This window comes from Eleutherodactylus coqui, chromosome 1, assembly GCF_035609145.1.
Source record: "Eleutherodactylus coqui strain aEleCoq1 chromosome 1, aEleCoq1.hap1, whole genome shotgun sequence".
Lineage (NCBI taxonomy): Eukaryota > Metazoa > Chordata > Amphibia > Anura > Eleutherodactylidae > Eleutherodactylus > Eleutherodactylus coqui.
Window position 1 is genome coordinate 149,089,108 of NC_089837.1, and position 24,008 is coordinate 149,113,115.

General features: G+C 45.4%; 1 protein-coding gene across 1 annotated transcript in view; it reads right to left on the reverse strand.

The window, feature by feature from the left end:
* Positions 1–11,901: 11,901 nt before the first annotated feature.
* The window catches only part of LOC136626582 (kininogen-2-like), a 102,684-nt gene continuing 90,577 nt past the window's right edge, over positions 11,902–24,008 (reverse strand). The window contains exons 9-10 of the mRNA XM_066601635.1: positions 22,470–22,562; positions 11,902–12,607 (exon numbers count right to left, since the gene is read on the reverse strand). Coding sequence (XP_066457732.1) covers positions 12,401–12,607; positions 22,470–22,562 — 300 coding nt within the window. The 3' untranslated portion in view covers positions 11,902–12,400. The remainder of the gene's footprint in view (positions 12,608–22,469; positions 22,563–24,008) is intronic.

A 24,008-nucleotide genomic window follows, 5' to 3' on the forward strand; every position in this document is an offset into this window, starting at 1 on the left:
TTTTCATAAAAATTTAAAACAAAGCTCCTTCTTACAGCTACCTCTGACTGTCTGCATTTTACTGGTTGTCTGGTGGGAGTTGTAGTGCATCACTATTGCACGGCTAGGCCTGCTTGCAGCCTTCCATATTCTTTGTTTCTGCTTGGAGTTAGCGTTACAATACCGCTGTCAGCCTCCAACTGTACGCAAATAATTCCATATTTATTTACACCGCTCTGTGTCTGCTCTATTCGTAATCCACCATGCTGAGGGGGAGGGCTCAAAGAAGTGGACGTGGAAGTGGACGCAGGCGAGGACGCAGAGCTCCAAGTGTGGGCACAGGCCGAGTACCTGGTCCAGGTGAATCGCAGACTACTGCTGCTGGATTAGGAGAGAGGCAAGTTTCTGTGGTCCCCAGCTTCATATCACAATTTATGTGTCCACATGGTAGACCTTTATTACAAACAGAGCAGTGTGAGCAGGTCCTGTTGTGGATGGCAGAAAATGCATCCAGCAATGTATCGACCACCCAGTCTTCTACGTCGTCCACTGCTGCAACTCTGAATCTTCTCGCTGCTGCTCCTCCTTCCTCCCAGCCTCCTCACTCCATGAAAATGAGGCATTCTGATGAGCAGGCAGACTTCGAGGAACTGTTCTCGGGCCCCTGCCTTGATTGGGAAAAAATGGTTCCTCTTTCACCTGAGGAGTTTGTCGTGACCGATGCCTAACCTTTGGAAAGTTCCTGGGGTCCGGGTGATGAGACTGGGGACTTCCGGCAACTGTCTCAAGAGCTTTCAGTCGGTGAGGAGAACGATGATGATGAGACACAGTTGTCTATCAGTGAGGTAGTAGTAAAGGCAGTAAGTCCGAGGGAGGAGCGCACAGAGGATTCTGAGCAAGAGCCGTTGGAAGATGAGGTGACTGACCCCACCTGGTTTGCTAAGCCAACTGAGGACAGCTCTTCAGAGGGGGAGGCAAGTGCAGCAGCAGGACAGGTTGGAAGAGGCAGTGGGGTGGCCAGGGGTAGAGGCAGGGCCAGAGGGAAGAATCCCTAGAGGCCTAGGTTTTCAAAGGTGTGGATGTTTTTCAGTGAGAGCGCGGATGACCAACGTACAGTGGTGTGCAACCTGTGTCGCGCCAAGATTAGCCAGGGAGCCACCACTACCACCCTCACCACCACCAGCATGCGCAGGCATATGATGGCCAACCACCCCACAAGGTGGACGAAGGCCATTCACCGCCTCCGGGTCGCACCACTGCCTCTCCCCCTGTGCCCCAACCTGCCACTCAGATCCAACCCCTTTCTCAGGACACAGGCACGAGTGCCTCCCGGCCTGCACCCACACCCTCACCTCCGCTGTCCTCGACCCCATCCAGCAATGTCTCTCAGCGCAGCGTCCAGCTGTCGCTAGCGCAAGCATTGGAGCGAAAGCGCAAATACGCCGCCACGCACCCACATGCTCAAGCTTTAAACGTGCACATTGCCAAATTGATCAGCCTGGAGATGCTGCCGTACAGGCTTGTGGAAACGGAAGCTTTCAAAAACATGATGGCGGCGGCGGTCCCATGCTACTCGGTCCCCAGTCGCCACTATTTTTCCCGGTGTGCTGTCCCAGCCCTACACCAGCACATCTCCCGCAACATCAATCGTGCCCTCACCAACGCGGTTACTGGAAAGGTCCACTTAACTCCGGACACGTGGACAAGTACTGGCGGGCAGGGTCACTATATTTCCCTGATGGCACACTGGGTGAATTTGGTGGAGGCTGGGACCGAGTCAGAGCCGGGGACCGCACACGTCCTACCCACACCCAGAATAGCGGGTTCTTCCTCGGTTCTGGTATCTGCGGCGGTCTATGCCACCTCCTCTAAACCCTCCCCCTCCTCCTCCTCCTATGCAACCTCCACCTCTCAATTGAGAAATGTGAGCAGCACGTCGCCAGCAGTTGGTGTGGCGCGGCGTGGCAGCACAGCGGTGGGCAAGCGTCAGCAGGCAGTGCTGAAACTACTCAGCCTAGGTGACAAGAGGCACACAGCCCCCAAACTGTAGCAGGGTCTGACAGAGCAGACCGACCTCTGGCTTTCGCCGCTGAGCCTCCAACCGGGCATGGTCGTGTGTGACAACGGCCGTAGCCTGGTGGCGGCTCTGCAGCTTGGCAGCCTCACACACGTGCCATGCCTGACCCACGTCTTCAGTTTCGTGGTTCAGTGGTTTCTGAAAAACTACCCGCACTTGTCAGACCTGCTCGGCAAGGTGCACCGTGTCTGTGCACATTTCTGCAAGTCCACCACGGACGCTGCCACCCTGAGGACCCTGCAACATCGTTTTAATCTGCCAGAGCACCGACTGCTATGCAACGTGCCCACACGGTGGAATTCTACGCTGCACATGTTGGCCAGGCTCTATGAGCAACGTAGAGCAATAGTGGAATACCAACTCCAACATGGGTGGCGTAGTGGTAGTCAGCTTCCCCAATTCTTTACCGAGGAGTGGGCCTGGATGGCAGACATCTTCCAGGTCCTCTGAAACTTTGAGGAGTCTACCCAGATGGTGAGCGGCAACACTGCAATCATTAGCATAACCATCCCGCTGCTATGCCTGCTGAGGAGTTCGCTGCAAGGCATAAAAGCCAATGCTTTGCAGTTGGAACAGGAGACAGGGAATGACAGTATGTCGCTTGAAAGCCAGACACCCTCATGTCTATATCTCAGCGCGTTTTCGAGGAGGGGGAAGAGACAGCTGGGTACACTGCAGAGGGTTCCCATGCTGCTTGCCTCTCATCTGTTCAGCGTGCATGGTCTTTGGAGGGGGAGGCTGAAAATCATCTTCCTAGTGAGGACAGCCATGTCTTGCGTACCGGCACCCTGGCACACATGGCTGCCTTCATGTTAGGCTGCCTTTCTCGTGACCCTCGCGTTAGATGCATTCTGGCCAACACGGATTACTGGGTGTACACCCTTCTCATCCCCCGGTATAAGGAGAACCTTTCCACTCTCATTCCTGAAGAGGAAAGGGGTACGAGAGTGATGCAATACCACAGGGCCCTGGTGGACAAACTGATGGTAAAATTCCCATACGACAGCGGTAGTGGCCGAAGGCATAGTTCCGAGGGCCAAGTAGCAGGGGAAGCACAGAGATCAGGCAGCATGTTCAGCGCAGCAGGGGAACCCTCTTCAAGGCCTTTGCCAGCTTTATGGCCCCCCCAGCAAGACTGCGTCACCACTCCCCAGTCGGGGCTGAGTCGGAGGGAGCACTGTAAAAAGATGGTGAGGGAGTACATAGCCGATCGTACCACCGTCCTCTGTGATGCCTCTGCCTCATACAACTATTGGGTATCAAAGCTGGACACGTGGCATGAACTTGGGCTGCATGCCCTGTAGGTGCTGGCTTGCCCTGCCGCTAGCGTCTTGTCAGAGAGGGTGTTTAGTGCAGCTGGGGGAATCATCACGGACAAGCGTACCTGCCTGTCAACTGCCAGTGCCGACATGCTTACACTTGTAAAGATGAACAAAGCCTGAATTTCCCCAGACTTCTCTTCTCCACCGGCAGAGAGCAGCGGAACCTAAAGATTCTTTTTGCTGCAACCGCAGATAAAAGCACTCTTCTCTATCACTGGAAAAACGGGGCATTTAGCTTTGTCAATCTGTCTCTGACATTAGTCCTCCTCCTGCTACTCCTCCTCCAGAAACAACATGTCATCGCACTGAACGGCCAGTTTTTCTGCGGCCCAAAAGTCTCATCTACCAATGTCTACAATTTTTCAAAGTTTCAAAAGTATTAATACTTTAACATGAACCACTTTTTTCAACAGGGCTGCCTACAGGCTCTGTTACAAATTAAGCAACAGTGAGCAATATCTTTCAAAAAATATTTATGGGTTTCACCTGCCCTCCCGGTTGATAAATTTTTCAGAGGTACACTTGTACTCTTGGTACACTTATTTTTGGGGCCCACGCCTACATTCTTATCCAACTAATTTTTCCGGCCTTCTCCTACGCTAATGGTACCACAATGTTTCAGAGATTGGCCTATACTATTACTACAGAAATTTTACTGGGGTCTGCCTGCCTATACTTCTGCTACAAGAATGTTACAGGGGTCTGCCTATACTGCTGCCATTAAAAAGTTTCAGGGGTCTGCCTATACTTCTGCTACAAGAATGTTACAGGGGTCTGCCTATACTTCTGCCACATAAATGTTACAGGGGTCTGCCTATACTTCTGCCACTTAAATGTTACAGGGGTCTGCCTATACTGCTGCTATAAAAATGTTACAGGGATCTGCCTATACTGCTGCCACAAGAGTGTTACTGGGGTCTGGCTATACTGCTGCCACTTAAATGTTACAGGGGTCTGCCTATACTGCTGCCACGTAAATGTTACAGGGCTCTGCCTATACTTCTGCTATAAAAATGTTACAGGGATCTGCCTATACTGCTGCTACAAGAATGTTACTGTGGTCTGCCTATACTTCTGCCACGTAAATGTTACAGGGGTCTGCCTATAATTCTGCCACGTAAATGTTACAGGGGTCTGCCTATACTTCTGCCACATAAATGTTACAGGGGTCTGCCTATACTTCTGCCACTTAAATGTTACAGGGGTCTGCCTATACTGCTGCTATAAAAATGTTACAGGGATCTGCCTATACGTCTGCTACAAGAATATTACTGTGGTCTGCCTATACTGCTGCAACTTAAATGTTACAGGGGTCCGCCTATACTGCTGCCACGTAAATGTTACAGGGGTCTGCCTATACTGCTGCTACAAGAATGTTACTGGGGTCTGCCTATACTGCTGCCACTTAAATGTTACTGGGGTCTGCATATACTGCTGCCACGTAAATGTTACAGGGGTCTGCCTATACTGCTGCTCCAAGAATGTTACTGGGGTCTGCCTATACTGCTGCCACTTAAATGTTACTGGGGTCTGCCTATACTGCTGTTACAAAAAAGTTACAGGGGTCTGCCTATACTTCTGCAACGTAAATGTTACAGAGGGTCTGCCTATACTTCTGCCACGTAAATGTTACAGGGGTCTGCCTATACTTCTGCCACTTAAATGTTACAGTAGTCTGCCTATACTGCTGCTACAAAAATGCTACAGGGGTCTGCCTATACTTCTGCTACTGAAATGTTACAGGGGTCTGCCTATACTGCTGCCACGTAAATGTTACAGGGGTCTGCCTATACCTCTGCCATGTAAATGTTACAGGGGTCTGCCTATACTTCTGCCACTTAAATGTTACAGGGGTCTGCCTATACTGCTACTACAAAAATGTTACAGGGGTCTGCCTATACTGCTGCCACGTAAATGTTACAGGGGTCTGCCTATAATTCTGCCACGTAAATGTTACAGGGGTCTGCCTATACTTCTGCCACATAAATGTTACAGGGGTCTGCCTATACTTCTGCCACTTAAATGTTACAGGGGTCTGCCTATACTGCTGCTATAAAAATGTTACAGGGATCTGCCTATACGTCTGCTACAAGAATATTACTGTGGTCTGCCTATACTGCTGCAACTTAAATGTTACAGGGGTCCGCCTATACTGCTGCCACGTAAATGTTACAGGGGTCTGCCTATACTGCTGCTACAAGAATGTTACTGGGGTCTGCCTATACTGCTGCCACTTAAATGTTACTGGGGTCTGCATATACTGCTGCCACGTAAATGTTACAGGGGTCTGCCTATACTGCTGCTACAAGAATGTTACTGGGGTCTGCCTATACTGCTGCCACTTAAATGTTACTGGGGTCTGCCTATACTGCTGTTACAAAAATGTTACAGGGGTCTGCCTATACTTCTGCAACGTAAATGTTACAGAGGGTCTGCCTATACTTCTGCCACGTAAATGTTACAGGGGTCTGCCTATACTTCTGCCACTTAAATGTTACAGTAGTCTGCCTATACTGCTGCTACAAAAATGCTACAGGGGTCTGCCTATACTTCTGCTACTGAAATGTTACAGGGGTCTGCCTATACTGCTGCCACGTAAATGTTACAGGGGTCTGCCTATACCTCTGCCATGTAAATGTTACAGGGGTCTGCCTATACTTCTGCCACTTAAATGTTACAGGGGTCTGCCTATACTGCTACTACAAAAATGTTACAGGGGTCTGCCTATACTGCTGCTACAAGAATGTTACAGGGGTCTGCCTATACTGCTGCCACTTAAATGTTACAGGGGTCTGCTTATACTGCTGCCACCTAAATGTTACAGGGGTCTGCCTATACTGCTGCTACAAAAATGTTACAGGGGTCTGCCTATACTTCTGCTACAATAATGTTACAGGGGTCTGCCTATACTGCTGCCACGTAAATGTTACAGGGGTCTGCCTATACTGCTGCCACCTAAATGTTACTGGGGTCTGCCTATACTGCTGCCACGTAAATGTTACAGGGGTCTGCCTATACTGCTGCCACCTAAATGTTACTGGGGTCTGCCTATACTGCTGCCACGTAAATGTTACAGGGGTCTGCCAATACTGCTGCTACAAGAATGTTACTGGGGTCTGCCTATACTGCTGCCACTTAAATGTTACAGGGGTCTGCCTATACTTCTGCAACGTAAATGTTACAGGGGTCTGCCTATACTTCTGCCACGTAAATGTTACAGGGGTCTGCCTATACTTCTGCCACTTAAATGTTACAGGGGTCTGCTTATACTTCTGCCACGTAAATGTTACAGGGGTCTGCCTATACTTCTGCCACTTAAATGTTACAGGGGTCTGCCTATACTGCTACTACAAAAATGTTACAGGGGTCTGCCTATACTGCTGCCACGTAAATGTTACTGGGGTCTGCCTATACTTCTGCCACTTAAATGTTACAGGGGTCTGCTTATACTGCTACTACAAAAATGTTACAGGGGTCTGCCTATACTGCTGCTACAAGAATGTTACAGGGGTCTGCCTATACTGCTGCCACTGAAATGTTACAGGGGTCTGCCTATACTGCTGCTATAAAAATGTTACAGGGTCTGCCTATACTGCTGCTACAAGAATGTTACTGGGGTCTGCCTATACTGCTGCCACTTAAATGTTACAGGGGTCTGCCTATGCTTCTGCAATGTAAATGTTACTAGGGTCTGCCTATACTTCTGCCACGTAAATGTTACAGTGGTCTGCTTATACTGCTGCTACAAGAATGTTACTGTCGTCTGCCTATACTGCTGCCACTTAAATGTTACAGGGGTCTGCTATATTTCTGCCACGTAAATGCTACAGGTGTCTGCCTATACAGCTACTACAAGAATGTTGCTGGGGTCTGCCTATACTGCTGCCACTTAAATGCTACAGGGGTCTGCCTATACTGCTGCTACAAAAATGTTACAGGGGTCTGCCTATACTTCTGCTACAAGAATGTTACAGGGGTCTGCCTATACTGCTGCCACTTAAATGTTACGGGGGTCTGCCTATACTTCTACTAAAGAAATGGTACTGGGGTCTGCCTATACTACTGCAACCGAAATGTTCCTGGGGTCTGCTTATACCTTTTCTACTGGAATGTTACAGGGGTCTGTTTATACTATGGGTGCACACAGACTTCACATCGCAGTGTTTTACCTATCAGGCCCAAAAACACTCACTGACTAGGGCATGAATTGTGGGCCGAGGCCAATATGTATTTTCTCTTGTGTTACTATAGTTATCTGTGAAACTCGTTTGGGCCACTGAAGAGGTGCATTACTGGCTTAATGAGACGTTCACAGCTGTACTAGCATCGGAGTCCGCTCTATGCCCGCGTTTGCTGAGGGTGTGTGCAGTGGCCTATGTCCTCGGCGGAGTGAAAGTCTACCATGTTTGCTCACTGTAATTTCTTCATGTTTATTACTTTTTTTTGAGTTCCTTCTGCTCACCTATGCTGTGGGTGCACAAAGACTTGGGTAGGGTGCAGAGTGCAGATGGCTTTCCCCTTGCAGTGTCGATTGAGCTATCCGACACCTACACAGAATGAATAGTGTGAGGGGACCCGGATTGCCCATTGCTATGTAACTCGCGGCATCTTGGGTAACACAGTGTGTTTGCTGGGACCGAGCCTGACCAAGGGCCCACCCACATACTTCCCACACAGGCTACAGCGGGTCCTGGTCATGGTTTCTTGGCCTTGTAAGGCCACCTCGTCCTCCTGCTTGGGGTCAGGGGATCAGCACTGGGCATCATGTATTTGCTGTCGTGTTACCACAGTTGTCTGATACACTGGTTTGGGCAAAAGAAGAGGAGCGTTACTGCATTAATGAGACATTCAATGCTGTGCTAGCATCGAGGTCCGCTTCATGCCTACGATTGCTGAAACTGTTGGCCGAGGCCTAGGTCCTGGGGGAACTGCAAGTACGCCAGGTTGGGGCTGTGGAACTTTTTCCTGGCTAATCCAGTCATTGGAGCGGTGAAAGAAAACGTAACTGATTTAATGAGCCCATCGCAGATGAACTAGCATCGAAGTCCTCTTAATGCCTACGATTGCTGAAGCTGTTGGCCAAGGCCTAGGTCCCAAGGGAACTGCAAGTATGCCAGATTGGGCCCGTGGAACTTTTTCCTGGCCAATCCAGTCATTGGAGCGGTGAAAGAAAACGTAAGTGATTTACTGAGACCTTCGCAGCTGAACTAGCATCGAAGTCCGCTTCATGCCCTCGATTGCTGAGGGTTTGTGCAGAGGCCTAGGTCATCGGTGCAGTGAAAGTCTGTCATGTTTGGGCATTCTGATTTCTTCATGGTTCATGTCTTGGGTCGCCTAGGACCCACCTATGCTGTGGGTGCACACAGACTTCCCATTGCGGTGATTTACCTGTCTGGCACAAAGACACTGACTGACTTGGGTAGGGGGCAGAGTGCAGATGGCTTTCCCCTTGCGGTGTCGATTGAGCTATCCGACACCTAGACAGAATGAATACTGTGTGGGCACATGGATTCCCCATAGCTATGTAACTCATGCCCAAGTTTGCAGCTCTTGACGGAGGTAGGCACTTTATTGGAATGAAGATCAAACGTCAATTTCTCATTGATTCTCAACTGCATTGTGGGATGTCGCCCCCCCTTTTACAGAAGGTCGCTACCTGGCCCTGCCAACCCTCTGCAGTGTGTGCCTCCAGTTCCTCCTCATGGCAGATGCACTTGGAAATAGACATGAGGGTGGTGTGGCTATGAGGCCACTGTGTGGCATGAGGGCAGCTGAAGGCTGCGCAGGGACACTTTTGTGTGCGCTGTGGACGCTGGGTCATGCGGGGGGTTGGGCAGCATGTAACCCAGGAGAAGAGGCAGCGGTGTGTCCCGCAGACAGTGATTGTGCTTTGTTGGAGGTAGTATGGTGCTTAGCTAAGGTATGCCTTGCTAATGAGGGTTTGTCCGAAGTAAAAATTGGGGGAGGGGGGGGGGCACACTCTTGCCGCTATTGTGGCTTATTAGTGAGAACAGGGAGCCTGAGATGCAGCCCTGCATGCTGCCCCTCGCCTGCCCTATCCGTTTCTGTGGCGTTTCCATCACTTTCGTAGGTTTTGCAGATTTTCACAAGTGAAACCTAAGCGGAGCATCGGTCATATACAAAAATGCTCGAGTCGCCCATTGACTTCAATGGGGTTTGTTACTTGAAACGAACTCTCGAGCATCGCGGAAAGTTCGATTCGAGCAACGAGCACCCGAGCATTTGGTGAGGTGCTCGCTCATCTCTAGATAGAACCAGAGCGACTGAAATTTCTTGCTAGGTGAAAATATAGGTCCTGACCTCTTCAGGGTAGCACCAGTTCTCTAGAACACACTACCCAAAACTATCCGGGCATTCCCTGACACACGAAACTTCAGGTGTGCTCTAAAAATGCACCTCTTCAGGGAGGCATACCATATCCCCTAAACCACACTCTTCTTTACTCTGCCTGATAACATGCTCCTTGCCTCTCTGACTGCAATCCCTGCTAGCCGAAACCATCCAGCCCCTGCAGTCATACCGATTCAACCAATACACGGCTTATGTCTGAGCATTGTCTATGTGTATAGCATCCATCCCTCTCCACTTCGCCATACCGTGCACATCCCCAGCCTCTGTACCTTCTGTATCACCCCATTATTTGTAGTATGTAAGCTCGTTAGAGCCGAACCCTCACCCCTATTGTTTCCATCAATCGATTACGTCATGTAACCGTGGTTTTTGTATCTTTGTTTCTTGTATCTGTTCTCCCCTGTTTTGTAAGTGCTGTGGAATATGTTGGTGCTATATAAATAAAGATTATCTTTATTATCTTCCAGCCACGCTTCTGGGGAATCCCTCCATCTCTCCTGCAGGGGAACCCTTCCAGCTGCGCTGAGATGAAGGGAGTCCTGGCAATGAAGGGAAGCCCTAGGGATACCCCTTTCATCCCTGTGGCGGGGCTTCCTTTCACTGGAGAGAGAGATGAAGGGAACCCCCGGCAGGTTTCAATGCTAATACAGCTCGGGACTTCAGTGCAGAAAAATCATCCATTCACACATTTTGTGCAGTTAGATTTTTTTGGGTGATGAATTTTTTTGCTATTAGGTCCCTTGCATGAATGAGCTTTAAAGCTGGCTGCACACAAAGGGATTTGCATTGCAGAATCTGCGATCGGCATCTGCACCAGTGATTTACAGCAAATACCGTTCAGAACATACTATTGAAAAGCATTTCTTCCTTCACACTCGCGGAACTGAATTACGATTTACGTGAGCGGAAGAAAAATTGCAGCATGTTCTATTTTAATGCATCAATGGAAGCTGTCAAACCTGCAGCCCATCCTAGTAAAGGCGTGGGAAAAAGAAACATTTAAAGGAAAATCCGTGCTGCACATATCCGACGGCGATTTGCCGTTGCCATCCACAATGCAGATTAATTAAGAAGAAAAGAGGCAGGTACGCACGTATGCTGGCCGCGGTCAGGGCTGGATTCTGCTTCAGGCTCCCACATGCAAAATCCAACCTCTCCATGTGCAGCCGGCCTAAATAAGGTATCTGCACTTTTATTTATGAAATCCATGAAAAGCATAGAAAGAATTGACAATGGACTAATTTGCCCTTTTAATGCTAGAATGATAGATAATGAGAGAACTGTGTGCAAAAAATTTGAACCCTTAAGGCCTCTGTCACATGAATGTCATTTTAACACAGAGTAGGCGCGTCAAAAACCACATGTAAAAGAACCTATGGTTATCTATGCATTATTTTAGATGAACGATTTTTTGATGCACGTAAAAAAATCGTGCATCAAAACAACGCAATAGGTGCGTTTTGTTTTTTTTTAACGCTAACATTTCTCTCACATTAAAAAATAGGACTTGTCCTATCTTTTGATGGCAAAACGATGGCAGCTCCACAGACTCCAATAGGAATCTATGCCAGCCGGCTGGCAAAGGGAGAGGGAGGGAGTTTAACAGCGGTTAGCGCTTTTAAACAATGACAGGTGCCTCTAGTGAGGCATTTCAAGTCATTTAAAGCTGTTTTGCCGAGCAAGGGATTTCTGGGCCTCAGCGTCAGAGCACTGCAAGACGCTGCAGCTAGCCGTGAAAAATCGTGAAACATTGCTGCAACTTGGTTATGGCTTGATGCTATGCAGGAAACAAATCATAGCATGTTCTATCTGGCTGCGATATCGCCCATTGCAGACAATAGCACGTCATGATCCTCTGCCGTGCTGTGACAGGGTTTCCCTTCATCTCCACAGTGATGCGGGGCTGTTTTCACATGAATCCCTTGCATCCACGTGGCATTTACATGGTGGCAAGTGTGATATCGGGCCACGAATCACAGCCCGATATTGTCCTCCCCAGTGTGAAGGAGCCCTAACACTAGGATAAAAATGCTAGATGCGATGTAGTCTATAATGAAATATTAAATACTTGTCAACAGACAAGGCTTTGCATATTATTCTAGTAATACAATGTGGGGTAAGTGCTATGCCACTCAATAAACGGCAAGTCTCTTTCTAATATGTGAGATTTTATTTTGTGAGCATACTTGCATAATATAAAGCAATACAGATATTATTGCTGCTTGCAGACAGGTTAAAATGTTGTAAATTTCTTAATTTAGCCCCAACAGGTCATCATCATCATCGGGAAAACCTGTTGTAATTTGTTTCGGGGTAAAGAGCTCATTCTTTTCTATAATTTGATCTGATGGAAGTGTAGAGACAACAGCAGCAAGCAGATCATCATCACTAAGTGTTTTATGAGTAGGAGTCAGGCTGATTGGTTGCCACACTCTTCTGGGACTTCTTGGTACAATATCAGTGGGAAGTTCTGGAGAATCTGTTACATGTTTCATCCGTATTGCGGAAAATTTCCTGACTTTTGGCCACTTCAGGTGCTGTTTGTACAGCAGGCAAATTTCGGGGCTTTAGAATGACTGGCTTTGTTAGTTGCTAAGGAGCTTGAGTGACTTCATTTTCATTGCCTCCTGAAGAGTCCTGATGTTCATTCTTAATTTTCTCTTCCTTGTCTTTTTTCCCTTGTTTTTCCATGTTTGTGTCCTTTATTATAGTTATGCCCGTGTCGCTTGCTGCTCAGTTGCTCAGTTCTTTTAAGAGGCTTGAATAATTTTAGCATACCGTTTCCATCATTCTCTTCATTTTTAATATTACGTCTATTGCGTAAAGGGGACAGGCCACCGAGGCCTGGTGAAAAAGCCTGGAAAACACAAATAAAATACTAAATCAGTGAATTTTTCTCATCAACATTTTCTTTTTACCTGTTGTCAGCATCTCTGCATAAAACTCAAAAAAACTAGTTTGGCAACCCACATGCGAGAGGTACATCAAAACAATCCTCAATCGGTTATCTTTAGAGGCATCAAAATTATACGACCGACAGGACGGAAGGGGAACATCGACCGCAAACTCCTACAAAAAGAGGCGGCATGGATTCATCGTCTTGAATCCAGTGCCCCCAAGGGTCTCAATGAATGCCTCTCTTTTGTCTCCTTCATTTAAATTACCTCATCGCTACATGGCATCCCTCTCTGTGCCCCTTCCCAACCTTGATTCCCCGTGCTGTGTTACCTCTCAACTAACTATAATACTCTTATTGTATCTATGATAGTTGGTATCTACTAATAATACAACATCTATTAATAATGGACGTGAGTTTTGGTTGCTATGTCACACCTAGCCTTATTTAGGGCATATACTATTTATCTTCTAATTACCTGAATGTTTGAATTTATACCTTCATCTATTTACCATACTTGCCTAATTGTAGGGTAGTTAATATTGGCCATAAAAACTTATACCATCTGGAAACTATCTTTATATTATGTTGAAGTGCGTTTAATGAACAGCAATATGGCACAACACTCGGTGCATGCTCCATGTAAGAAGATACTTCACACCACGCATTACATTGCACTAGCGAGAGACACAGAAACAGTTCCAGCAGTGCGCGTGCGTGTGTTTTTCCATCGAAATTACGCGAGAACCTTTAGACGTCATCATGTCACATGATAGTCACGTGACCTGAACTGATGAGATCAGATAGAGCGCGACGTCGGCTACGCGAGTGATCGGTCTCTGCTGACTCTTCTAATTGGCCCGACACCGCAAATGTTCAGGGAATGGGGGCGGTACCCTTGCTATTTAAACAGGTATAGAACACCACCGACCAGGTCTGTCAGTCTACATTGGGCCTACGAGCCCTACACTTGTGTGCTATTACTGAGCTCCATAACATACTAGCTCTCTATCAGGCAATAAGTGTGTGTTAGTTTAACCCCTTAGTGACGGCCCAATCGGTATTCTACATCCTGGCCTGCTGGGCTTTATTCCTAGAGGACGTAGAAATATGCATCCTCTAGGAATGAAAGCCCTGCAGGCTCAGGACGTGATAGCTCCATGCGTCACGCGCATGCGCAGAGAGCCTGGAGGCCCGGGAAATTTAAAAACTCCCTGCTCCCGGCTAGAATGAGTAGCCGAGAGCAGGAAGCTGTCACCGGGAGCTGCTGTATGCAGCTCCCGGTGACAGCTTCCTGCTCAATGCATAGCAGTGATCATGTAAAAGTAAAAAAAAAGTTTAAAAAGTGTAAAAAAAAAAAAAAGAAAAAAGTTTGTTTCATCTCCCCTCAGGGATCATATCCATGAGGGGAGATGAAATTAGGTACTTTAAACCCTCAGATTTATCCGCGGACCTTGCCTGGCTTCTGCGCACGTGTCCGTCGCCAAAATGGCGGACGCAGGCGCAAAAGCCGCAGATTGGCGGGGTAATTTAAAATACTAAATGTAGCCAAGAGCCTGGAGATTTCATGGGGTGCCATGGTACGCTTTTCCCAGTCACGTGATCGCCGTTATCCAATGGATAACGGCGATCACGTAAAAGCTCAAATTTCACCTCCCGTCACGGATCGGATCCGTGAGGGGAGGTGAAATTACTTAAATAGGGCCACCGGCGATGTCCTCTGATGGGATCCTTATCCGCGGACCTTCCCCCAGTTTTGGCGCATGGGCCCATCGCCAAAATGGTGGACGCAAGCGCAGAAGCTGGGGAGGGCAAGAGGAAATTTAAAATCTTCTTGCTCCTGGCTACTAAAGGTAGCCAAGATCTTAGAGATGTCACGGGGGGCCGCGGTGAGCGGTCTTCGGTCACGTGATCGCCATTATCCAATGGATAATGGCGATCATGTAAAAGTCAATAGACAGTTAAAGTTTGACGCTTCGTTCAGTTTGGGCCCCGTTGTGCATCCAGACAGAAAATTAGGGCCACAATGGGTATGTTTCTGAACACGGGACAAATGGGGGTATCCATTTTTGGATGAAAGCCTCCATTCATATGTCTGCTGTCCAAAAAAACCCTGTTTTTTAAAATCACATAATTGATTAAAAAAAACAAAAATTGTAATTTTTTACTTCTGCTTTGCTTTGAATGCAATGTTAATTGCATATTGGCTGTGTGTTGGACAGCCTTCATCAACTTCAATTGAAGTCGTCCTTATGGAATCCGCGGCAAAGTAGAGCATGTTGCAATCTTTCCTACGCTCGCGGCATATGCAATACATATCCACGAGTGTGAGCAAAAAAGTGATTTTACATGCATTTCAATGCCCGGGTTTGGGCGCAGATCCTCCATGTGGATGACAGTCACAGGTTCTGCAATTGGAATCTGCCCGTGTGAGCCTGGCCTAAAACTTTTGCACAGTATATCTCCATATCAGCATGGGTTTATGTGGGATCGGTCCTCTCAAACCGATTCAATCATCTTCTATGAGGAAGTAAGTTCTAGAGTGGGGAGAGTCACTGGATTTCATATATCTTGATTTCTTAAAACTATTTGATACTGTGCCGCTTAGAGACCTTCCACACAGGTGGAATTTTCCCCATTTCGCACCACACTTCGCAGTAAATTCTACACCAAAATCAGCAGGGTTCTGCGCTGATTTTCATGCGGTAAGAAAATAGCTTAAATCAGCCTGCAATTCCGTTGATTTTGTTGCATAATTCCGCAGCAGTAAATTCCACTGCGTCCTGATGGAATAATTCTGCTTATATGAAAGGTGCCGTAATAGGTTGGTATATAAAATGAGAATGCTTGGTCGGGGTGTGTATAAGTGAGTAACTGGATCAATGTTAGAAAGCCACGGGTGGTTATCAATGATACATATTCTGATACTTCAGTATGTATTCAGTACTGGGCCTTATTTTTTATATATATTTTTTAGCAATCTTATAAAGTCTTAAATTAATCTTGCGGGACTAATTGTATTTTTTAATGGTATTATTTAATGTACCATATAATGTGTAGTGGCCCAGAGTTAATGGGGCCCCTCCATAATGTTTTATGTCTGTCTTGTGCCACTGTTTTGTCAGCGTCTTAATTGTGGAGTGCATTTAGCCCTGACCTACCACCAAGGCCAGAGGCGCTGCTCTATTCATGCTATACTCTATACCACTATATCTCAGATAGAGACCTATTTAGGGACATGGAGACTCTGCTACAGTGACCCCACTGTGCATATATCTAGCTACTAGATCAGACTCAGGTTTTGCCTATACCATCTTTATTGGAAAACCTGAGCCTTGCACTACTTGACAGGGGTCACTTTTATTTATTTGTTGGCATAAGAGGGCTTATTCTCTAATTTTAAAAAAGAGGCTTCCTCTAATATAACTGCCGCTATAGGCAGTACTTGCTCTATTTTGCCCGTTCACAGGCACAGCTAAAGAATTGCTACTGTGCACGCTTTATCCATGTTGGCATAAGAGGGCTTATTCTCTAAAGAGGGCTTATTCTCTAAAGAGGTCTCCTCTAATACAACTGCCGCTACAGACATTATCTGCTTCATATTGCCCGTTCTCAGGCACAGTCAAAGAGTTGTTACTGTGCATGCTGAGATACTGAATCAGACCTAGCTGTTATATAGACTATCTTGGACAACAGTCTTGGTCTGGTCAGGGGGCATCCTTTGGCAAAAAGGTCCTTCAAGACCCACTATTAGCCCACATCTCTGATGCCACTTTTATTCTAATACCTCAAAGAGTCTCCCTCTATATTAAACACGAGATATTACCGTTACTTGGCAGTATATGCTTGATATTGGTTCGGAGTAAACTCGGAAATACATTATGAACAAGCACCAATGATTCGTGCTTTTTGTACTAATAAACATATAAAATTGATCCTTTAGTACTAAACTCATTGATCTCCTGATGACCCGCCATTATTAGCGGAGAAACGCGTTATACATTATGAACAAGCACCAATGATTCGTGCTTTGTGTACTAATAAACATATAAAATTGATCCTTTAGTACTAAACTCATTGATCTCCTGATGACCCGCCATTATTAGCGGAGAAACGCGTTGAGAATAAATGGAAAGAGATTATACAGTACTGAGAGAGCTAACTATGAGTGCATCAATGCCGATATTAGTAATCTGAATGAATTAAGAATCCAGGACTACTAAACAGGCCCTGGAAGGAGAAGAAGTGTGCTCACTGACATTTATACTGGGCCCACAACTTGTCCTTATATCCTTTCTCTTTTGCTCGCATGAATTCAAGCATAAGAGGGTTTCTAGAGAGGCATATAGGTTTCTGAATAATGATATGAAGATCCGCACTACTGCATGATACATTTCAATCAACCTTTATTACAACACAGCTCTCTAGAAACTTATTTTCCCTCTGTTTAAAACTATACTATGCTCATCTATTTAAGCTTCATTGCTGAGTCTATCTAGTAATGGTAGCTGAGTTGTTTGTTACTTTGATAGTGAACTAAGAGCACAAGAGAGGGACACTAGTATAGAATTTGGTCCGAGTTCTTTTTAATTGTTCGTTGATTAAAGCCACTGTACGTTGCCAACTTCCTATAACATGCTCTTCCTCTCTGCTATGATTGTATACAGAGGGAAGCAGTATTAGGATGTGGCACCTAGGTCCTTGAATAGACTCTCATATCTCCATCAACCCAGTGGCTTCTGTGTTGTGCCCCGTGTTCGTTCAAGTAATTTTTAAATATAATTAATAAAGAATTATCATTTTAGATTTGTCTAAACTGTGAAAGGGCTTTATTACTAATAATTTAGACGTTAATCTGCTTCTGTGACGACATATATATACCAGCACCTTTCAGTATCTGCTGGGCTTTCAGTGTGAGCAGTCTTGGGTTCTTGCTTGTCTGTGCAGCTTTCTGTGTGACTTGTTGCCTTTTCAGTGCAGCTTTCTGTGTGAATTCTGTCTTGTGTCATCATATATGTGCAAGTCTGGCTTTAGTTGTCTTCGTAGTGTAGGGACCCATGAGACAATAAGGAGCCGTAAAGTGGCTTGCAGGCTTAAGTATCTTGGCCAATATATGACAATACCTTGTACATTCTTTAGTTTCCATCTGGCTAGGTGAGCAGGTATGCAGGTGAGTGTTGTATGTCTGAGTTCTGTTTGATCTGTGTCTTATCTGCCTCTCTGTGTTGGGTTCATTTCAGACCTTCTGTTCTGTCTGAGGCTTCTTGCATATTTGATCTGTTTGTACAGATTTTCTGTCAGTTTTATGTCAGTTCTACATCTGTGTGCTCCTCTTTCAGCTGTCAGTTCTGTCTGTTTCCATCTGCTTGCCAGATCTGTCTGGTTTCATGCTTTACCCCATCAGATATAGTCAGACGCGAGGTTCTTGCACAGGGCCACCCTTATCGGGAGTTTGATTTGTTTATAGGTAGGGGTCTGCTATTCCCTCTGCAGCCAAGGGTCAGTCCTCCTTTTCCTGTCTACAGTTCATCTTTCTGAGGAGTCAGCTACCAACCACCCCAGGTCTGGCTTCAGCCTGGTGGGTTGGTCCACTGAATCCACATTTCCTGTATGCCGTGACCATTCCCGTAAATCCATAACATTAAGGTTCCAATGAGGAAAAGGTGAACGCTATGGGAGCAGCAGCATAAGCAATCCCTTGTAGAAAAGTACGGACAGCCAACTTTGAGGCCAGTGGATGTTCGAAGAGTATGGAGTATAGTGCGGATACCTGATACTTTAGAGAACTAAGACACAAATTCATATCTAGACCCTCCTGTAGAAAGAATAGGAGATGGGATTAAAAAAAAAAATCGTAGGGTGGAAGTTGCATTGTTCACACCAGCTAAATACATTTTTCCCAATGTGATGAGAAACCTGAGAGGAGGATTTCCTAGCTTTCATTATAGTTTGAATGACAGATTTAGCAAATCCACAGGCTCTTAAGACTACCACTTCAACCACCATGCCATTAACAAAACAAAAGCAAATTCGGGTGGAGGAGGGGCCCCTGCAAGAAAAGATCATCTCAAAGAGGATGATACCACGGATAGTCGACGAGCAGGTTGACAAGATCCAAGTACCATGCCCTGTGGGACCAATCTGGGGCAGTGAGAATCAACGGAAGCCCTTCTATCTTGATCTTCTTGAGAAATCGTGGGATTAATGGGAAGAGGGGAATATTGTACAGGAATTGGAATTCTGCCCATTGAATTACTAATGCGTTCACTGCTCGAGCTTGGAGGTACTGAGTCCTGGCCACAAAGATTTGCAGCTTGCAATTGTTTCTGGATGGCATGAGATTGACGTCTGGGTGATTGCACCTTTGAGAAAGTGCCTAAAAGACTTCAGGATGTAGTTCTCATTCTCCCGACTGTCTCTCTGTATGTCTGAGTCTGTTCTGTTTTAGGTGAGAAATCTTATCTCCAGTTGCCTCTGAGATGATTTCATCAATTCTGACTTTGAAAAGTCGTGATCCAACAAAATGAAGACCTATTAAGGACCTTTTAGAGTAGGCATCTGTGTCCAAGATTTAATCCACAAAGTGCGGATTGCAGTTACCGAAGCTGCCGATGTGTAAGATAAAAGTCTGGCCGTATCCAGAGAAGCTGGATAAAGGCCCGAATAAATGGGGAGAGTTAGGGAAAGACCTGGCGAGCTACTCTGTAAAAACTTCACCTTGGACACCCTATGAAAGAGCTCTTAAATAATTAAAATATGGTATCTGATGGTAGGCCCCCCAGGACAAAAGATTCTCTAAATGCAACAGCGGAAGAGAAAAGTCTGAGTACAAATAGACAGGGTTTTCCTCATGACCCAACAAAAGCCCTCGGGAAGCCCAGCTGCTGATGCACCTCATGATGAAAGGAAAAGACTGCACTGTACCAAAGCTCACATACTAGCAACATGGAATGTGCGTGGCATGAGTCTAGGGAAAATGGACATTGTGAAATGCAAAATGGCAAGACTTAACATTGATATTCTTGAAAATGTCCATTTTCAGTCTGATGTCTTTACAATGCACCATGCCGGACACAAGAAAATCAAGAGTAATGGAGTAGCCTTTATTACAAACAAGCAGACCTCAAAGGAGGTAGAAAGTTTTAAAACAATCAGCGACCGTATCATTGCTATCCAGATACATGGAAAACCAGTGAACATCTCAATCTTACAGATCTATGCCCCGACTGATGCAGATGAGCAAACCATTGAAGATTTTTATGCCAACACCAAGAAAACTCTAAACGAAGTGCCAAAGAAGGACATCATTTACATTATGGGTGACTTCAATTCCAAAATCGTCAGCCAGCCAGAAGCAACCATCACAGAAAGATTTGGGCTTGGTGAAAGAAATGAAACCAGTGATCGCCTGGTACAGTACTGCCAAGAATAATTGGCTCAGAATAACAAACACATGGTTTATGCAACCCAAACGCTGACTCTACATGTGGTCATCTCCCAATGGCCTCCATCGAAATCAGATTGATTACATCCTGTGTAATCATTGTTGGCGAAGTTCAGTCATTGCAATAAAAAAACCTTTCCTGGTGCGGACTGCACTAATCATGAACTCTTTGCAACTAAGATCAAGATCAAATTCCATAGCATTAAAGGGGTTGTCTCGCGAAATCAAGTGGGGTTATACACTTCTGTATGGCCATATTACTGCACTTTGTAATGTACATCGTGCATTAAATATGAGCCATACAGAAGTTATTCACTTACCTGCTCCGTTGCTAGCGTCCCCGTCGCCATGGTTCCGTCTAATTTCGGTGACCTCTTGCTACTCACCGATGTGATGAAAGATGAACTTATAAAATTCTTCTCCCAAGATGGCCGCCGGTCCTTTCCCAGGGATGCACTGCGGTTTTCTCCCATGGTGCACTGCTGGTCTTCTCCCATGGTGCACCATGGGCTCTGTGCGTTCCATTGCGGATTCCAGCCTCCTGATTGGCTGGAATCGGCACACGTGACAGGGCGGAGCTACGCGATGATGCGTACAAGGGAGCGGAGCCAGAACGCCGCCTCTGCGTGGACCGTCCAGAAGGGAGAAGACATTTCTGTGCAAGCGCATCTAAAAAGGCAAGAAGACCCCGAAATTAGACGGAGCCATGGAGACGGGGACGCCAGCAACGGAGCAGGTAAGTGAATAACTTCTGTATGGCTCATATTTAATGCACGATGTATATTACAAAGTGCATTAATATGGCCATACAGAAATGTATAACCCCACTTGATTTTGCGAGACAACCCCTTTAAGAAGGATGCTCCATTGAGAGAAAATCCCCCAATCATACACTTTTGAGGTAGTAAACAGATTCAAACTGCTTGACACATCAGAAAAGCATCCAGAGGAACCATGGCACGATATACAGTCCACATTATGGAAACAGCCAGTAAGCATTTCACCTATAAGAAGCAGGAAAAACGACACTATTGGTTGTCCGAGCAAACCCTGAGAATAGCTGATAAAAGAAGAACAACAAAAATGGCCGGCAACAAGGATGAAGTTTGGCAATTAAATGCAGATTTTCAGCGTGCGGCAAGGAAAGACAAGGAAATGGACTAGAATGAGCATTGCAAACATCTCGAAGCAAAAGCCATGAAAGGCCATATGCGAGGCTTATTCTCACAGTTCAATATGAAGAAACTAAATGACCAGCAGAGTATCAAGAATAGGTGGAGGGAATACACAGAGGAACTATATGCCTGCAACCACATAACTTGGACTATTGCATGAGATGGAGCCTGTGGACTTGGAGCCCTCCATTATGGAGTCGGAAGTGGTTATGGCAATGAAACCACTAGCCAAAAATAAAACACCAAGCATAGATAACATACTGACAGAGCTATTGCTGCTAGTACCAGTAAAAACCATCACAGCACTGTACCAAGCAGTATGGGCATCAGCAAAATAGCCACAGGACTGGAAAAGATCTGTCTTCATCCCTCTACCAAAGAGAGGTGACTCCCAGAATTGCTCCAACTACTTAGGATTAGCCAACATGCAAACCAGTTGGTTGGCACAGTGGTCCACACTCACTGTCCATAACAGGTGCCTGCAGGAGGGGTACAGCTAGTAGGAGGAGCAAACACTTTTCTGCTTAGTATTGCCTCCTAGTGGCAGTAGCTATACCCAAGGTCTTCAGGTATGTCCCCAAATGATACGAATGAGAAATAAATTTTATTATATTTAATCATGTCAACTTTCCTTTCGTCAGATGGTCTAATTTATTGCAGAGATGAGTTGAGTCTTATCTTTCTAGTTGATAACAGAAATGCTGTGTTGACATTTGTACTAGAGGATTCTATTATATTGGATAGAAAAATAGCTTTACATACAACAGCTTCAAGTTAAAACATTTCTCATCCCATTATAAGTCAATGGTGTCCATTAGTAGTATCATTATAGTGATGGATCAGGCACACTGTGGTGGGGTTTCCATTAAAAACAGCAATCACAATACAGATGTGGATAAAGCCCAATTAGCTCTGTATAGTTATTTTAAAGGGGTTTTATGAAGTTTTTACAAAAACGGTTTATAAGCAAGATAAACCTCAAAATAGCCAATCCCTTTAATATGTACAATAAAATTTAATGCACAAATGACAAAAAGAAAATGGTTCAAAAACCACAACGTTCCACTTGAAAGTTGTGTAATTCATGTCCGAATTTTATTGATGAAGGATGGCAGTATGTTGTTACTCAGACACAAAATCAACATAATGCTAGAAACTGAAAACTGCAAGAGTGTTCAAGGGAAACAAGAAAAAATACACTTACCATTGCCTGTAGACGTAAATCACACTGAAGTGGTGAATGAAAGTTTATTGTCTTGTCTGTAACATTTATTTTTGTTTCACAAGACAGCTGATCCTAGAATGAAGCAGAAAATCATATCAGGAATTAGCAGTTATTAAAGTGCACTGTCAGGTCCCCTAGGCTGCCTGGGCTGCAGAATAGTGACAGACACTGATTTTTGTGTGTATACCAGTCAGTTTACTGGTTTTTGCAAATCTTACTTCTGAAACTTTGCAGAGCTGGACTTGAGAGGAGTCTAATGAAGGCCCTGCATATTCATATATGTATTCTCCCCTGGTATTATTGTATCTTGACGCCACCAGGCAGCTAGGGTTTGACAGGGCAGGGATTTAGGAACACCCCTGTCACACCCCTAGCTTCCAATTTGGTGACTTTTCAAAGGTCCTTGAAACACACTGTGTACTAATTTTTGCCTTGGCTGCAGGGTTAGGGATTAGTGTATGTGTTGGGCGTACATTATTGCAACAAATAATGTAAGCCTAACACTAAAACATCCCTAACCCTAACTCTCCAGCCAAGGCAAAAAGCACTGCAGTGTTAGTCCGGTGAAGAGGCTGTTTCTTAACCCTTTAAGGACCAAACCCTTTTTTTTCCCCCATTTTCAGTTTTTCCTCCCCCCTTCAAAAAAAATTGTAACTCCTTTATTTATCCATTAACGTCGCTGTATGAGGGCTTGTTTTTTGCGAGACGAGTTGTATTTTTAAATGTTGCCATTTACTGTACCATATAATGTACTGAAAACCTTTTAAAAAATTGTAGTAAAATTTTTCAGTGCATCTTGTTTCTATGGCACACAAATTGCAACAAAAACGACATAACTTTATTCTATAGGTCAGTGCGATTGCTGCGATACCAAACTTAGTATAGTTTTTTTTTACTATACTACTCTTTTTTTTTTTTCCAAAGACATTTAATTTTTTTCAATTAATTTCTGCCGCCATCTTTTTTATTTTTCCATCGACGTGTTTGTGGGAGGGCTCATTTTTTTGCGGGGTGTCCTGTAGTTTATGTTAGTAACAATTCGGAATACACGACTTTTTGATCACTTTTTATTGAGTTTTTTCTGGGAGACAGGGTAACTGAAAAAGTGCATTTCTGGCGTTCTTTTTGTTTTCGGACGAAATTTACCGATGCATTACTTTGATAGATCAGACTTTTACAGACACGGCGATACCAAATATGTATTTTTCTTTTATGATTTCTATTTTTTAATTATAGATATGGCAAAAGGGGGGTGATTTAAACTTTTATGCCATTGTTTTGTAGAATAAATAAAACTTTAGTGCTCTGATTTACACTTTTTCTCTTAAGTCCCCCTGAGGGACTACAACAAGTGATGCTTTGATTGCTCCTGCAGTATGACATATTGCTATAGCATTACCTCATACTGCTTTTTGACAGGCAGTCTATCAAGCCACCCCATGGGGATGGCTTGATAGGCAGTCTGATAAGGCAGCCCTGGGCCCTTTCAGAAGGCCCCCCGGCTGCCATGACATCTGC